At 40.5% G+C, this 15313-nt stretch overlaps 1 protein-coding gene across 3 annotated transcripts in view; it reads left to right on the top strand.

Annotated features, from left to right (window-relative positions):
• Positions 1 to 15313, top strand: part of ACSL6 (acyl-CoA synthetase long chain family member 6) — a 105179-nt gene that overhangs the window by 78318 nt on the left and 11548 nt on the right. For all 3 annotated transcript variants that reach the window (XM_058171398.1, XM_058171397.1, XM_058171396.1), the window contains exons 13-16: positions 9411 to 9545; positions 11990 to 12085; positions 13003 to 13075; positions 13604 to 13692. In XM_058171398.1, the coding sequence (XP_058027381.1) occupies positions 9411 to 9545; positions 11990 to 12085; positions 13003 to 13075; positions 13604 to 13692 (393 nt within the window). The remainder of the gene's footprint in view (positions 1 to 9410; positions 9546 to 11989; positions 12086 to 13002; positions 13076 to 13603; positions 13693 to 15313) is intronic.

The raw sequence follows: 15313 nt of genomic DNA, 5'->3' as shown, positions 1-15313 counted from the left end.
ATAAAATTAATTTATTTGTCAACTTGAATCACTCTACTAATTGAGAAGACTGAACTAATGTATCTGGTATATGCATACTATAGTCTAAAGGACTGCTACATTTTCGTTCCAAAACAACTCCTGTGTCTTTTTAAAATACATAAGAAACAGTCTAATTATTATAATAGTGGAATAGGTTTGTAGTATGAGGTGCTCTTCTGTTAGATGGCAAGTGAAATTTTTTTTTTTTATTTAATCATATTTATATACCGCCCTATCTCCCAAGGGACTCAGGGCGGTTTACAGGCACTAAAAACAGATAAATAGAATATAAATACAATATAAAACATTTAAAAAACTTATTCTAAAGCCCGTCCAATTAAAAATAGAAATAAAACCCAATTTAAAACCCAAAATTTAAAATCTAGCTCAGTCCTGCACAATTAAATAAGTATGTTTTAAGCCCGCGGCGGAAGGTCCGAAGGTCCGAAAGCTGACGAAGTCCGGGGGGTAGATCGTTCCAGAGGGTGGGAGCCCCCACAGAGAAGGCCCTTCCCCTGGGCGTCGCCAGACGACATTGCCTCGCTGACGGCACCCTGAGGAGACCCTCTCTGTGAGAGCGCACGGGACGGTGGGAGGTATTCGGTCGCAGTAGGCAGTCCCGTAAATAACCCGGCCCAATGCCATGGAGCGCTTTAAAGGTGGTCACCAAAACCTTGAAGCGCACCCGGAAGGCCACAGGAAGCCAGTGCAGTCTGCGCAGGATAGGTATCATATGGGAGCCACGAGGGGCTCCATCTATCACCCGCGCAGCTGCATTCTGGACTAACTGTAGCCTCCGGATGCCCCTCAAGGGGAGCCCCATGTAGAAATAAAGTTGGTTCTGCTGTTCCTGTGTAAGAAGAATCCTATTCAGTAAAATGTGTTTTTGTTTTCAGCTATTTCTTTAGCCTCATCATTTCTAGCAAGTGTCAAACTTCTGTTCTTTCTCTACATTGCATTCTCACGTTCTCCACCCCTTCCATTCTCACACACCTGCTTACCTATCTTAATGACAGATTTTGCTGAAGTGAGGAATTTCATGCTAAATTCTGATCATTCACATTTTGCAAATTGTCTTGCAAAGAAGAAGGAGAAATCCCCAAAACGTTGTCATATCTTGTTTCCTCCATTCTTCTTGATCAGAACTGGTGGGATCAGTCACTATGCTGATGGTAGAACTGGAAGACAGAAAATAAGGGTAAATAATAGGATATGTAGTTAGAAAATAACCAGTAAAACATTAACCACCACACAGTGCCATAGAATTAAAGACAATAGATAAAGTGCCAAAAAACCTGTGCAATGGCTCAATTTTGGCCATCGCACCATGTCTTCAAATGAATATGTGTGTACATATGCAAGACAATGGTGGGATTCTACTGATTCAGGCAAATCGTTAGCTCCAACACTCAGTTATGAGCGAACCAGTTCTCTCTTTCTTTGAAGTGGGCCCACCAGCCCACCCCTGTGTTATACTCACCTATATTTCTGTTTCTGAAGCCCAACTGATTGGGGTGGCAGAGTGGATTTCCGCTCCTCAGCTGTTTTCCTTGCTCTCAGCAACGCGGAAGTTCAATTTTCTACAAACTGCACATGTGTGTGCAGCTCAGAGAACTGTTTGTTAAACAGGTAGGATTCTACCACTGATGCAAGAATCGGGCAGATTGGTTTTTTTTAATGCTCCTATACAGAAGTCAAACTGTGTCTAGCCTGGCTGTTATATTAAGTGAGAATTTCAATTACCGTATTTTTCAGAGCATAAGACGCATCTTAGTTTTTGAGGAGGAAAATAAGAAAAAAGCTGATTGGCAGGTGGATCGGCCTCCTGGAATACCCCCAATCAGCTGTTCCCAGAGGTGAATTTTAGCAACAGGTTCCTTGGTTGTGAGCTCTGTGCCTTGCTTTTTTTTACTTTTTTTTCTGCCTCTGAAACTCTGTTTTAGAAGAAACTTTTTTCTGCCTCTGAAAACCTCCAAAACAGAGCTTCAGAAAAAAAGCCTCTGAAACGCTGTTTGGGAGCTTCTTTTCTGAAGCTCTGTTTGGGGCTTTTTTTCTGACGCTCTGTTTCTGATGCTTTTTTCAGCCTCTGAAAACTCAGTTTGAGAAGCTGGGCGGGGCTACATTCGGAGTATAAAACATACCCAGATTTTCACTCTTGTTGGGGGCGGAGAAAGGTGTGTCTTATACTCTGAAAAATACGGTACTATAGATTCCTTTTAATAATGAATTCCATACATAGAATGGAAAGGAGAATGTGAACATGCAGTCATGGGGTTAGTTGATGCCATGAGAGCCCTCCCTTTGCCTTTGTTAACTAATTTTAACAAGGTTTAGTTATTCTTGCCTCTGTCAATTTTTAAATATAATTTTAATTGTAAAATTTTAAAACCTAACCCTTTTAATTTTTATATACTTTTATATTTTGATGTTTTATTGTATACCACCCAGAATCCCTCTTTGAGGAGATGGGTCATTCAGAAATTAGATAGGTAGGTAGGTAGGTAGGTAGGTAGGTAGGTAGGTAGGTAGGTAGGTAGATAGATAGATAGATAGATAGATAGATAGATAGATAGATAGATAGATAGATAGATAGATAGATAGATAGTAAAATAATATGAGGGTTGAATCTGGATGTCTCTGTTTCTTCTTACCTGAGATTTACTGTTGCTCGCAGGACTTCCAAGAGGTCAGGTTTGATTTCTGTGGCCTCTATTGCCCACGGCTTGATCTAAGCTTGAGACCCAGAGGCTCCACTTTTTCTATTTTACAAAAAATGTATTCTTCTCTCCCAAACACACTTGTGTAAATGTTATCTGCAGTATAAAATACTAAATATCTCTGTAGAGAACAATTACCGTATATACTCGAGTATAAGCCGATCCGAATATAAGCCGAGGTACCTAATTTTACCACAAAAACTGGGAAAAACTATTGACTCGAGTATAAGCCGAGGGTGGGAAATGAGGCAGCTACTGGTCAATGTAAAAAATAAAGATAGAGCCAAGTAAAATAACATGAATATTTATTTGAACGAAAAACAATAAAAGTGCAAAAGGGGGTCCCCAAAAAGAATATGGTATCAAAAATACAGTATCTTTAAAAGTAACAGCAACCAAGCTAACGAGAGCTAAAATCCCTCAAAACTGGAGTTCTCCTCCTCATCATCTGTTTGTCCAAACAGAGCTTCAGCTACTTCAGCTTCTGTGATGTTATCCGCATATACGTTGTCGTCATCACTGAGTCCACAGCCGCCATCACCACTGCTGTCACTCTCATACAATGCGCTGTCTTCACTGCCATCCATAGCATTACTAATGCCACATTTCTTGAAGGCACGTTGCACCATGTCCTCTGGAATATCTTCCCATGCATCACGAACCCACTGTGCTATTAGTTCTATGTCTGGCTTTCTCAGATTTCCAACTTTTGTCAGACGAGCTTGACCAGATGTCATCCATTCATGCCACATCCTTCGCACACGGTCCTTGAAAGGTTTATTTAAACTGACATCTAGGGGCTGCAATACAGATGTAAGCCCACCTGGAATAACGGCCAAAGTGACTTGAGATGACTTTGCCAATTTTTTTATGTCATCAGATGTGTGGGCTCTGAACATATCCCAAACTAACAGTGATCTTCTAGTCCAGTCCCCACTCCTCAAGCAAGAGATCCTATACTGTTTCAGACAAAGGATTGTCCAGTCTGTTCTTTAAAAACCCTCCAGGAATGAAGTGTCCAATAAGGTTCAAATTGCAAGTACCGGTAGTCCTCAATTTAAGACTGCAATTGAGCCCAAAACGTTGTTTTGTTATTTTTCCCTAACCGTGTATGTATCCCCCTGCCCCCCATTTTACGTCAGGCTGCCATCAAAGCGAAGCACGGCTGAATATTATTATTATTATTATTATCATTATCATTATCATCATTATCATCATCATCATTATTATTATTATTATTATTATTATTATTATTATCATTATCATTATTATCATTATCATCATCATTATTATTATTACTATTATTATTATTATCATTATCATCATCATCATCATTATTATTATTATTATTATTATTATTATTATTATCATTATCATTATTATCATTATCATCATCATCATCATTATTATTATTATTATTATTATTATCATTATCATTATTATCATCATCATCATCATCATCATTATTATTATTATTATCATTATCATTATTATCATTATCATTATTATCATTATCATCATCATCATCATCATCATTATTATTATTATTATTATCATTATTATCATTATCATCATCATCATCATTATTATTATTATTATTATTATTATTATTATTATTATTATTATTATTATCATTATTATTATTATTATTATATGATGATGATGATTTTTTTGCATTGGACAGAGCGAGCTTCAGTTTACCAAACTTTGTATCTTTTAATGAAACGTGTTAGTCTGGAAGGGACTGTTTGAACTCACAAAACACTTGCAACTTTTAGTTCCGTGCTGAGGATTTTTGGAAAGCAGCCCAGCAATATTTATTTATTGCTCGGACTGCTCTTATTTTCACTCCCCCTTTTCTTTTCTTTTCCTTCCTCCTCCTCCTTCTCTGCCTCTCTTTCGTCCCCCACCTCCCGGGATCCTTGCGGGTCGAAGGTTCTGCCCTGCCTTACACCAGCCGCCCACCTATGCCAAGGTCTCCTGGCTCTTTCGCCTCTGTAAGCAGCGGCTTCTCGGCAGCGTCGCCCCCTCCCTCCATGGATCGGCTCCTTCCCCAGCACTGAAGGCATCCTTAGGAATACACCTCCACCTCCAGGAAAATAAAAGAGGCAGAGAAGGTAAATCGCCCGCCTGCTCGGAAAGGAAGGGAGAGGACTCCAATGGAAGAAGGAGAGGAGAATTACCAATAACAAACACAAAGCGCTGGGTTAGAGGTGCCTTGTCATGTACAAGGAGATCAGAGAGGGCAACCACCGCGAAACAATAATCAGACTCAAAACGGGCTGCTTATTTGCCATTTGCTCTGGGTAGAACGGGTTTTTTTTTAAAAAAAAAATTGGTTTGGAGAAGGAAAGCTAATTTGCTGATCTGCGCGAGGGTCGGTTTCTTTTGCCTCCCTTCTTCTTCCTCCTCCTTCTTCCCACCCTAGCTTGCAATGCCCCCATCTCTCCTCCTCCTCCTCCTGCCCCCCTCTCGGATTCGGCGTTCATTTCTTGCCTTTGTGGAGCGGAGGTGTTGGGGGGGGAGGGTTTGGGAATAGATTTGGCAGAGGAGATTACCGTAATTTTGCTCACTGTTTACGAGCAAGTCTCGGGTTACAATGTTCACTCGGGGGAGTGAAACGCAAAGTATAGTTAGCCTGAAAAAAAACTGAACCGTGTGACTGGCGGGAGAGAAGGACGGCGCCGGGAGGGGCGGGGGGGGAGAAATAGTTTGTTCTTGCCGTATTTCTCCGCTTTCCAAGAGGCTTTTCTTTTTCACCTCTTTCTCCCCACCTCCCCAATTTCCATAGGGGGAAAAAAAAACCCTGGGGAAAACTTGGCAAAAAATAAAATAAAATAAAAAGTACTGAGTGCAAATGTTTTTTTATACTGTAGTTGGAGTTTTCCACGTTTCTTTCACATTCAAGGCAGCATTCTCCCCATCCTCGCTGCTTTTCCAAAACATGCTTTGAAACCTTTGCATTTTATTGGGATGTATTAGTGACAACGCCCCTCCGCCCCTCCGAGGGCGAGAGGAGGACGAGTAAGAGGAGGGCGCGAGTGACAAACAAATAAAGAGAGTTCTTCTCGCCCCTTGGGGTTTGGCACACTTGCCCTCCTCTCACTCGTCCTCCTCGCCTCGGAGGGGCGGAGGCGTTGTCACCCCGCCTCCTCTCCGGCCGAAATTGAGTGCGGCGGCAGTGGGGGTGGGTGGGTGGGGAGGCCGCCGTGAAGTGCCGGCTGGGGGAGCCCGGGAGCCAATCCGAGGGCGAGAGGAGGACGAGTGAGAGGAGGGCGAGAGTGACAAACGCCCCCTCCGCCCCCACCGCGGGCAAGAGGAGGACGAGTGAGAGGGGGGCGAAAATGTCGAACGCCCCCTCCGCCCCCCGCCCCTCCGACCACCGCCGCCGCCATCAAAAAGCGGCGGAAGAAAACGCCGGAGGCCAGCCGCCGCCCCAAAACGAGCCGGCCAAGCTGGCAAAGCATGCCGGCAGCATTTGGGCTCGTCCTGCTGGCCCAGCTGTTCCCGAGGGCAAAAAACCCTCTCCCTGGGTCGGCTCTGCAAGGGTAGACTCGAGTATAAGCCGAGGGGGCGTTTTTCAGCACAAAAAACTTGCTGAAAAACTCGGCTTATACTCGAGTATATACGGTAGTAGCTCAGGAAGAGCTCTCTCTCTGCTTGTGCCTCTGTAGAAGCATGCTGGCAGTCTTCTAGCTAGCACCATAGGCTGACAGGAGTGTGCCCACTTGCATCCTTACTAGGGGATGGGGAATAACACTGAAATCTATGGTGGCAGAGACATCAGCAATGTTTGGGTGTGTTTACTAGTGATGCCGTACTCTTTTTCTTGTCATGTGGTGTTAATGTTGGACTTGGAATGGCTAGATCTTGCTTACTTTAATTACTTTATTCTATTATCGCTGAATTTTAGCGTGACATTTAGATGCAGAATTTGCTACCTTATTTTATAATTTTGTAATGATTTTCAAATACAGTAGGCAAAGAGACTTGCAAATCAGGATTTTGATTCTGGTTCCAATGCAGGGGTGAAATTCACTTACCTTCCCTATGGTTCGCAGATGTGCGCACGCCGTCATCCACTCATGCATAAAGCCTTCTGTGCATGTGCAGAGGCTTAAAATCATCGCAAAAAGTGACATCATGACGTCCGTATGGGTGGGTGGAGCCTCCTGTAGCCGCCGCTGCCGGATAGAACCGGCTGAATTTCACCCATGTTCCTATGGGTGTCTAAGAAAACTTTCTGGTTTCATCAGAATGACAAAATCAGCATTGTGTTGCTAGCTCAATCCATACGGGCATCTATGGAACTCATGACAAAGGACCAAAAGGGGTGGGGCTTGTATTGGGACAGCAGAACACTGCATTTGTCAACCCGTTAATGGTACCACTTAAGGTTTTAAGGAGCAAGGTATTTAGGATAATTGAGAAAATATTTTTTATCTACACCTGCCCAGCTTTTGCAAGCATCATTGGATAGTAATCACCATTATTATCAAGTGCTACATCTGATGGATGTTTCTTTGATAACAACCAGGAAGAGGGTGGATTCTCTTATGGCAACTTTTTTGTCTATCTTCTCTTTCAAATTAAACATATACTCTATTGCAGCTTAGGCTATTGTTCAATATTATTCTAACCTGCATTTTAATGTACTTGTTATTGCAGTATATTCATATACAGGTAGTCCTCAATTTACAACAGTTCATTTAGTGACCGTTTGAAGTTACATTGGCACTGAAAAAAGTTACTTATGACCGTTTTCATACTTACGATTTTTGCAGCATCCCCATGGTCACATGATTTACATTTGGATGCTTGACAACTGACTCATATTTATGACGGTTGCAGTGTCCCAGAGTCATGTGATCCCCTTTTGCGACCTTGTGACAAGCAAAGTCAATGGGAAAGCCAGAATCACTTAACAATCGTGTTACTAATTTAAGAATTTGCATTGATTCGTTTAACAACTGTGGCAAGAAAGGTCATGAAATGGGGCAAAACTCATTTAACAAATGTCACACTTGGCAACATGAATTTTAGGCTCAATTGTGGTCGTAAATTGAGGACTACCTGTGTACAAATACATATGCACTTGACAGGCAGTATACCGTATATACTCGAGTATAAGCCGAGTTTTTCAGCACGTTTTTTGTGCTGAAAAACGTCCCCTCGGCTTATACTCGAGTATATACGGCTTATACTCGAGTTTTTTTTTTCTTCTTTTTTTCACATTATACCGGATGGCGCAAACTTGGCGGGCTTTTGCATTAGCGCGGGGAAGCCCTGCCGGTGCAGTGAGAGGGCGGGGCGGGGGAGCCGCCAGCCTTCTCGGCTGAGGGAGGGGTTCCCCCCCCGGGAGCTGCCTCATTTCCCACCCTCGGCTTATACTCGAGTCCCCAGTTTACCCCAGTTTTTTGGGGTAAAATTGGGGACCTCGGCTTATACTCGGATCGGCTTATATTCGAGTATATACGGTATACTGTATTTTTTGGACTATAAGATGCACATTTTTCCTCCAAAAAAAATGGGTGGAAATGTCGGTGTATCTTATAGACTGAATATGGCCCTGTTTTTGGCCTCCCGACTCCCCCACCCGTGTGTCCTTTTTTGTATACAGAAGGTTTGGGAAGCCTGCAGAGTGCTCCTGCGGGCTGGGGAAGGCAAAAACGGGATGTATGGGGGGTTCGGGAGGCCAAAAATGGGGGCACTTTTCACAAAAACAGGCCTGTTTCTCACAAAAATGGGATTCACAGAAGGTTTGGGAGGCCTGCAGAGTGCTCCTGGGGGCTGGGGAGGGCAAAAACTGGATGCGTGGAAGCCAGAAATTATTTTTTTTCTTGTTTTCTTCTTCAAAATCTAGGTGTGTTTTATACTTTGGTGTGTCTTATAGTCAAAAAAATATGGTAGTTTTGTGGAATGATTAATGCAACATAAATGAAGTTGGCTTCAGTTCTTTACTCTTTCTGTATGTGACACTGTATATAAAATATGATTCTAGTGATTTATCCTGAAGAGTTGGCATAATTGCTGCTTTATGACAGCAATAAAAATAAAGATCAATTGGCTTTTAGGAAGTGAAAATTTTTCTGCAGTTACCAAATGCCTCTTTATTCTGTTGCTATAATTTCCCAAATAATTATGTATAACCATGCCAAACTAAACATCTAGAAATTCTCACAATATATTAACTTCCATTTAAATTTCAGTTATTTAATTTCCTGGTAGAATGAAGATAAATAGAGCATAATTCAAACAATAATAGATTAGCCTTTTCCTAATAGCTTTATGGCACAGCTACTATTGATTCCAGAAATTGTAAACAATGACAACTGTGAGAGTCAGTTTAGTCTAGTGATTAAGGTATCAGAAGATGCCATGAGTTTTAGTCCTGCCTTAGACACAAGCTGAGTCACTTTGGGCCAGTCACTTTCTCTCAGCCCTAGAAATGGGGCAATGACAACCACTTCTAATAAAAATTGCCAAGAAAACTGCAGGGATTTGTCCACAAAGTTCCTGATAATTGGATACGGTTGAATCAAAGGGGAAAAGAAGACATTTGTAGAGTCATGTATGCTTATACAAGTAATACATTTGCTTCTTGTCAATGTTTTTTTCTATGAAAGTAACATTTTCTTGCCTTTCTCCTTGTTCTTTTACACCTCTTCGTAGATTTTTAGTCAAGCAGACACTCCTGTGAAACGCTGGCTTCTTGAATTTGCTGCTAATCGTAAAAAAGCAGAAGTTCAAAGTGGAATCGTTAGAAATGACAGCGTGTGGGATATATTATTCTTTAACAAAATACAGGTAAGGCTTTATTAAAAACTGGATCTTGTCAGAGTCACTCACAATAGGGATGCAATTTTCCCTGAGTGTGTCTCAAGGCATTTAAAAAGACTAGCTTAAATGTAGGGATGAATTCATATACTGAATTCAGGTGTGATAAAAATGGGAAAATAGTTTGGTTATAATCAAGTTATTTTTTTCCTTTGGTGCAAACTTGTTGAACAGCCTTGCCCCTGGGGGAGAGGGGCACCCATACTCTGTGGAAGCACCTTGTAATGAGGGTATTGGAGAGTTAGCCAACATAACTAATTTCACAGAAGTAACCCTTCAAGTTAAATAAGTCTTCTACTCGTAAGCAAGGCCTAAATATTTCAAACCAACATTTAAAAAAATAATTTTAAGACCAAGAGAAAAGAATATTTGTTTGCATTTTTAAACCTGTTCAATTATTGAGATCAGTAGTAGAGGTGTTTTAGAAGACGCCTCAGCTGCCCCAAAATAGCTGTGAGTGCAGAAAAGGGCTTTGAATGAATGAATGAATGAATATTTTAATTTGTATAACGCCCTTCTCCCGAAGGACTCAGGGCGGTGAACAGGCAGATAAAATACAAATATACACAATAGTTAAAACAACCCTTTCTCTTATATGGACCTCAAATTCTGGAATGTTCCCTCCAGGAAAGTGGATTTAGCCCTCATTTCCCCAGTATTTAGAAAAGTGGCAAGACTCACACCCTGTATTAAGATTCACGTTGAGTATGTTTGATTTGATTGATTTTAATTGTATTGATTTTATTGTCATATGCTAAAACAATGGGATTTATATAGACAGCTATGTAAATCTGAGGCCATATAAGCATAATAAATGCATAATAATTAAATCAGAACTAGAGCAGAAACGTGCAGGAATTTGCTATGGGAGAAAGGAGATTTTCCATTTTTAAAAAAATTGCCCTTCTTTTCCAATTCCCCAAATACTTATCCTGGTGGATTGCTTCGCTGATTTACTTTTCTCTTCGTTTCTTTTTATTTATTTGAATTGTGTGCAGCAAGATTTGAGTTATTATTGATCCTTTTTGGCAGATTAGGGGATGTTGATAACAGTACTGGAGAATGAGGATTGGAAAGTACATTAAGTACTGAAATACAGTAAACATATTTAAATCATCTTTGAATCTCATTAAAAAATGGGTCCCTTCATGATTTCAACCATACTCTGCTAATGATAATCTAAACAATATATAGTAACTGCTTTCCCCACTTCTTGTTTTCTATGGGAACTGAGCTCTTTTCACTATAACTGAAGGGAAATGTTTTGTGGGAACCAATAATATATAAGCAATATGGGTAGTCCTCAACTTTCTGATGTTCTGACTGGCAGGTATTTGGAATCTGCATTCAAAGTCCTGATGGTTTCTTCCCTATAGGCACATGACTGCACTTTGGGCACTTGGCAATTCGGCTGCATTTACGGTTGTTTGCAGTGTCTGTGGTTATGTAACCATGTTTTATGAAGTCTTTGCTGAAAATTGGCATTTACTTCCATTTTTTGGCAAAACTGCATCCATAGCTAGCAATAGCAATAGCAATAGCATTTAGACTTATATACTGCTTCAGTGTGCTTTACAGCCCTCTCTAAGCAGTTTACAGAGTCAGCCTATTGCCCCCAACAATCTGGGTCCTCATTTTACCAACCTCGGAAGGATGGAAGGCTGAATCAACCTTGAGCCTGGTGAAATTTGAACTGCCAAACTGCTGGCAATCAATAGTCAGCAGAAGTACCCTGAAGTACTGCACTCTATCCACTGTGCCACCATGGCTCATACCCCTTGATTAGCTTAATGACTGTGGTAGTTGCTTAACAGTTGCACATTCACTTAACAATTGTGATGATTCACTTAAAAACCTCTACAAAATAGGTTGTAAAATTGGGTTGGTCACATGACCGACCTGCTTTGTGACCATCAAGAGTTACAATTGTGCTGGGTAGGCTCCAATACCATCCTAACTTGAGGATTACTTGTATTCAGGCATTTGGAACTATAACAAAATTTATCTTGCAAGCAGCAACAAGCAGTCCCACTTACGTCTTGGACAGACCTTTGACCTTTGTCTTTGCACATTGTGGACAGGACACACCATTCCTGCAGACGCTTTTCTTTTAATTATTTTATTACCATTCCAGTTAAATGTGGCTCTGAGCCATGTATACACCATGATCCAGCATTCAGATTCAGAGAAGCCTAGCAAAACAGAAAACTTAAAACCAACTCTCCCACCATTCTTGGTGCCAGAGTTGCATATTTATCAATGCTCCCTGCAAAAGCCTTTTGGAAAGTATGAAAGAATAGCAAAGATGAAATTACCTTTGTGGGGAGTAAGGTTGCTTATATGGAGAACGTCACTATTTTCTCAAAGTAATAAATGATATTATGTTGTATTTCAAAATTGTCTTTATCTAACAGGCAAGCCTGGGTGGTTGTGTTAGGATGATTGTTACTGGAGCTGCTCCTGCTTCACCTACAGTTCTGGGTTTCCTTCGAGCAGCATTAGGATGTCAGGTAGGAATTGCTAGAGGATTATTTAGACGTACCTTTTCTGTAATTCTACCTAAGGGTCAGGTGGGGATCAGATACATTCATAATGGAAATTGTCACTATTCTAACAAGATCAATCTTTTATAAGAATGTTTATGTTTTATAAGAATCATAGGAAAGACCAAATTTGATTTTTTTTTTCTCTCTCTCTCTCAACTTTAGCCAAATTATTGGTTTGAAGCATTACAGGATGAAGCTAAATTATTATGGCAGTTGCCGTTCTTCTGCCTTCCAGCTCTGCTGATTAGCTACCATCCTGAAATTATCTTTAATTTGAATTAAGACCCTTATTGTTTTAAAGTTTTATACTGCATTTTATTCAGTATCCCTCGGTCAAGATGGGCAGCATGCAAGTTTGATAAATAAATCTGTGTTTCCCAGATGGATTGTTTACAAGCCAAACTATTTTTTCCCAGCATTTTGATACAGTCACTTTCCTTTATTTAAGTAGGCACATATTCAAACTCTCAGGGGTTCAAAGACATCTTGGACCCAGACTGACAATACCTTCTTCCTTTCTTTGCAAGAATAAATGATACCTCTTCCTTACTCCAGGCAGAGCTTACAGCATTAGCCCTCAGAAATGTTATTATTGGTGGCTATCAATAATTCAGCTCTCAGCCACTTAATTTTTTTCCTGGCCTAGCAACATAATCCAAAAACCATTTCCACTCCACTTTCTTAATAAGAAGAAAGAACATTAACTACCATTTATAATTTCTTTATTTCAAGAACCAAAAGTTTGGCTGATACAGGGGCAATGTCAGTGACTCTGAATGATAGAATTTTCCCTTCTGAGCACAGCAGAGAACTTTACTTTTCCCAGCTTTTAAATAAAATGCTAACATTAGTGTCTTGTTTAAACAATGTTTCTTTGCCAGGTTTATGAAGGCTATGGTCAAACAGAGTGTACAGCTGGGTGTACCTTCACCACTCCAGGAGATTGGACATCAGGTAACAACGAGGCAGGAGCTTCATAAAAGACAGGTGAATGTGGTCATGTAAGGTTGAAAGCACCAAGACCAGAATTCTAAAACATGCTGGCCTGCAGGACAATTATCTATTTAGGCTGCTACTGACTCATTTAATGTCCTCTGCCAAACAGGCAAGTTCTTTTTAAAACCAATCAATAATTTACTTCCAGTGGAAAATATAAGTAATGCTAAGCAAAATGCTGTTATGTAAATCTCTGTAATCATGTAGCTTATTGGGATTCTAGCTTCAATATCTGTGATAAATTGCAGGTCTATTTCTGTACTGTTTTTCCGCCCTCTTCAGGGAGAGACAAACCATGGGTGTATAGGCTTCTTCCTCTACCAATCTCATTGTGAGATACTGTGATTTTGTAATTAATTTTTTTTCACTCAATTACACATACCTGACTTCCACTATTTCATTAATATGCAGATAACTATGTGATAACAATCTGTTGTGGTTTTTACTTTTTTAAGAAAATCACATATTTCTTCATTTGATTTTCAGGCCACGTTGGAGCACCTCTGCCTTGTAATTTAATTAAACTGGTGGATGTTGAAGAACTGAATTACTTTTCTTCCAAAGGAGAGGGAGAGGTAATGTGTGTGTACAGTATTGGTAATTCTTCATTTCTGTTTCTTAGCTACAGATTTAAATACACCATTTATTATAAATATGAGCTGTAGAATAGGAACCAAAATAGAGCATTTCAAAATATGTCCCATTAAACTCGGTTGAAAAGGAATTTGCTAGATGTAAAGAAAATGGTCAAGTTCTTAACATTCTTTTTTAAAGGTTTTGATGGTCCACTTGATAGTAACAAGAATGTTCCTAACCAATATGGGAAGGAACATGGATTGCTCTCTGCAATATTAAAGCACTGTAGGTTTTAGGGTGGCCTATTATATCTTCCTGCATTAATGAAAGTCAGTCCTTGCAAGCTTTCTTATTGTAGTGCAGTGTTTCTTAATTTCTTTTCTCACTGCACCCTTTCTACCTTTAAAAATTATGAAGGATCCCCAAAACAGCTTGTGTTTGTATGAGTTATATTTGCCATATTAAAATTTTTAATTGATGAATTTGTAGCGTGTTTGTTGAATTGTTTCACAAAACAAAAATTGTTTCAAAAAAACAGTATTAAATCCATTAAATATTGACATACTGTACTATATTTTATTCACAAATAAATCCCTTTAACAAATAAAATATTAGAAATAAAATAAGAAGAGTGACCTTGTTTTACATGTTTGCAAAATATCTTCAGTACCTGGCAGATATTTTTGATTTTGCAGACTTCTGAGAGGGTGCCAGAGCTGGCACGCAGAGCCCTCTGTGGTCACGTGCACCATCGCCAGCTGCTCTTCTTGTTTCTGGTGTGCACATGCGCGCCAGCCAGCTGGTCTTCGGGTTTCCAGTGCTCTGGCGCATGCAAAGACCAGCTGACCAGCACACATGTGTATGCCAGAAATCCAAGCACTACTTGGCCAGAACGTGCATGCGTACCAGCTGGTCTTTGGGTTTCAGGTGCTCTGGTGCACATGAACGTTCTGGTTTGGGCACTCAGTGCTGAAAAGGTTCGCCATCACTTCCCTAGGGGGCCTCGGGGCAATTTAAGGACTACAACAATCCCTTTTGCTTTTGTGGCTCCAGAACTGGTTCTCTGAAAGTAATGTCAAAAGAGGACTTTCCGGGAGTGAACATGGAACCCCCAAACCTTCCGGGCCTGGTTGCACTCACACTGGGCTATGGTGGCCAGTTACCTGCTGGCCGGCCTGCTTGCAAGCTCCCTGGGGGCAATTTCCTTCCAGCTTCCCTATTGAGATTGCTTTTTGGAAGTAAGCAGGAAGTTGCCAGGAGGTTCTTGTTTAATGATGGCAATGGGAACTTCTGGGATTGCCATTGCTAAGCGATGCAGTCACATGACATTGCACGTTATTGTTTAGTGATGGAAATTCCAGTCCCAATTACCATTGTTAACTAAGGTCTATCTGCATAATAGTGAAAGTAGAGTAGAGATCAGTTGTTTATCAGGGTTAGATCATTATTTATTATGGTTCATCACACAGTCAGCCAGATGTTAATCTGGATTTGGCATTTTTATTCACTTATTGAATCCTTCTTTAGGATCTGGGATAGGCAGATGTGGAAGTTGATGATATTAAAGGCATCATCACAGGATGTAAGCTGTTCCGAGTAAAGCTGTCTTTTGTAATTGAC

The sequence above is a fragment of the Ahaetulla prasina genome, chromosome 2 (genome assembly GCF_028640845.1).
Source record: "Ahaetulla prasina isolate Xishuangbanna chromosome 2, ASM2864084v1, whole genome shotgun sequence".
Taxonomy (NCBI): domain Eukaryota; kingdom Metazoa; phylum Chordata; class Lepidosauria; order Squamata; family Colubridae; genus Ahaetulla; species Ahaetulla prasina.
This window is presented reverse-complemented; position numbering and strand designations above follow the sequence as displayed.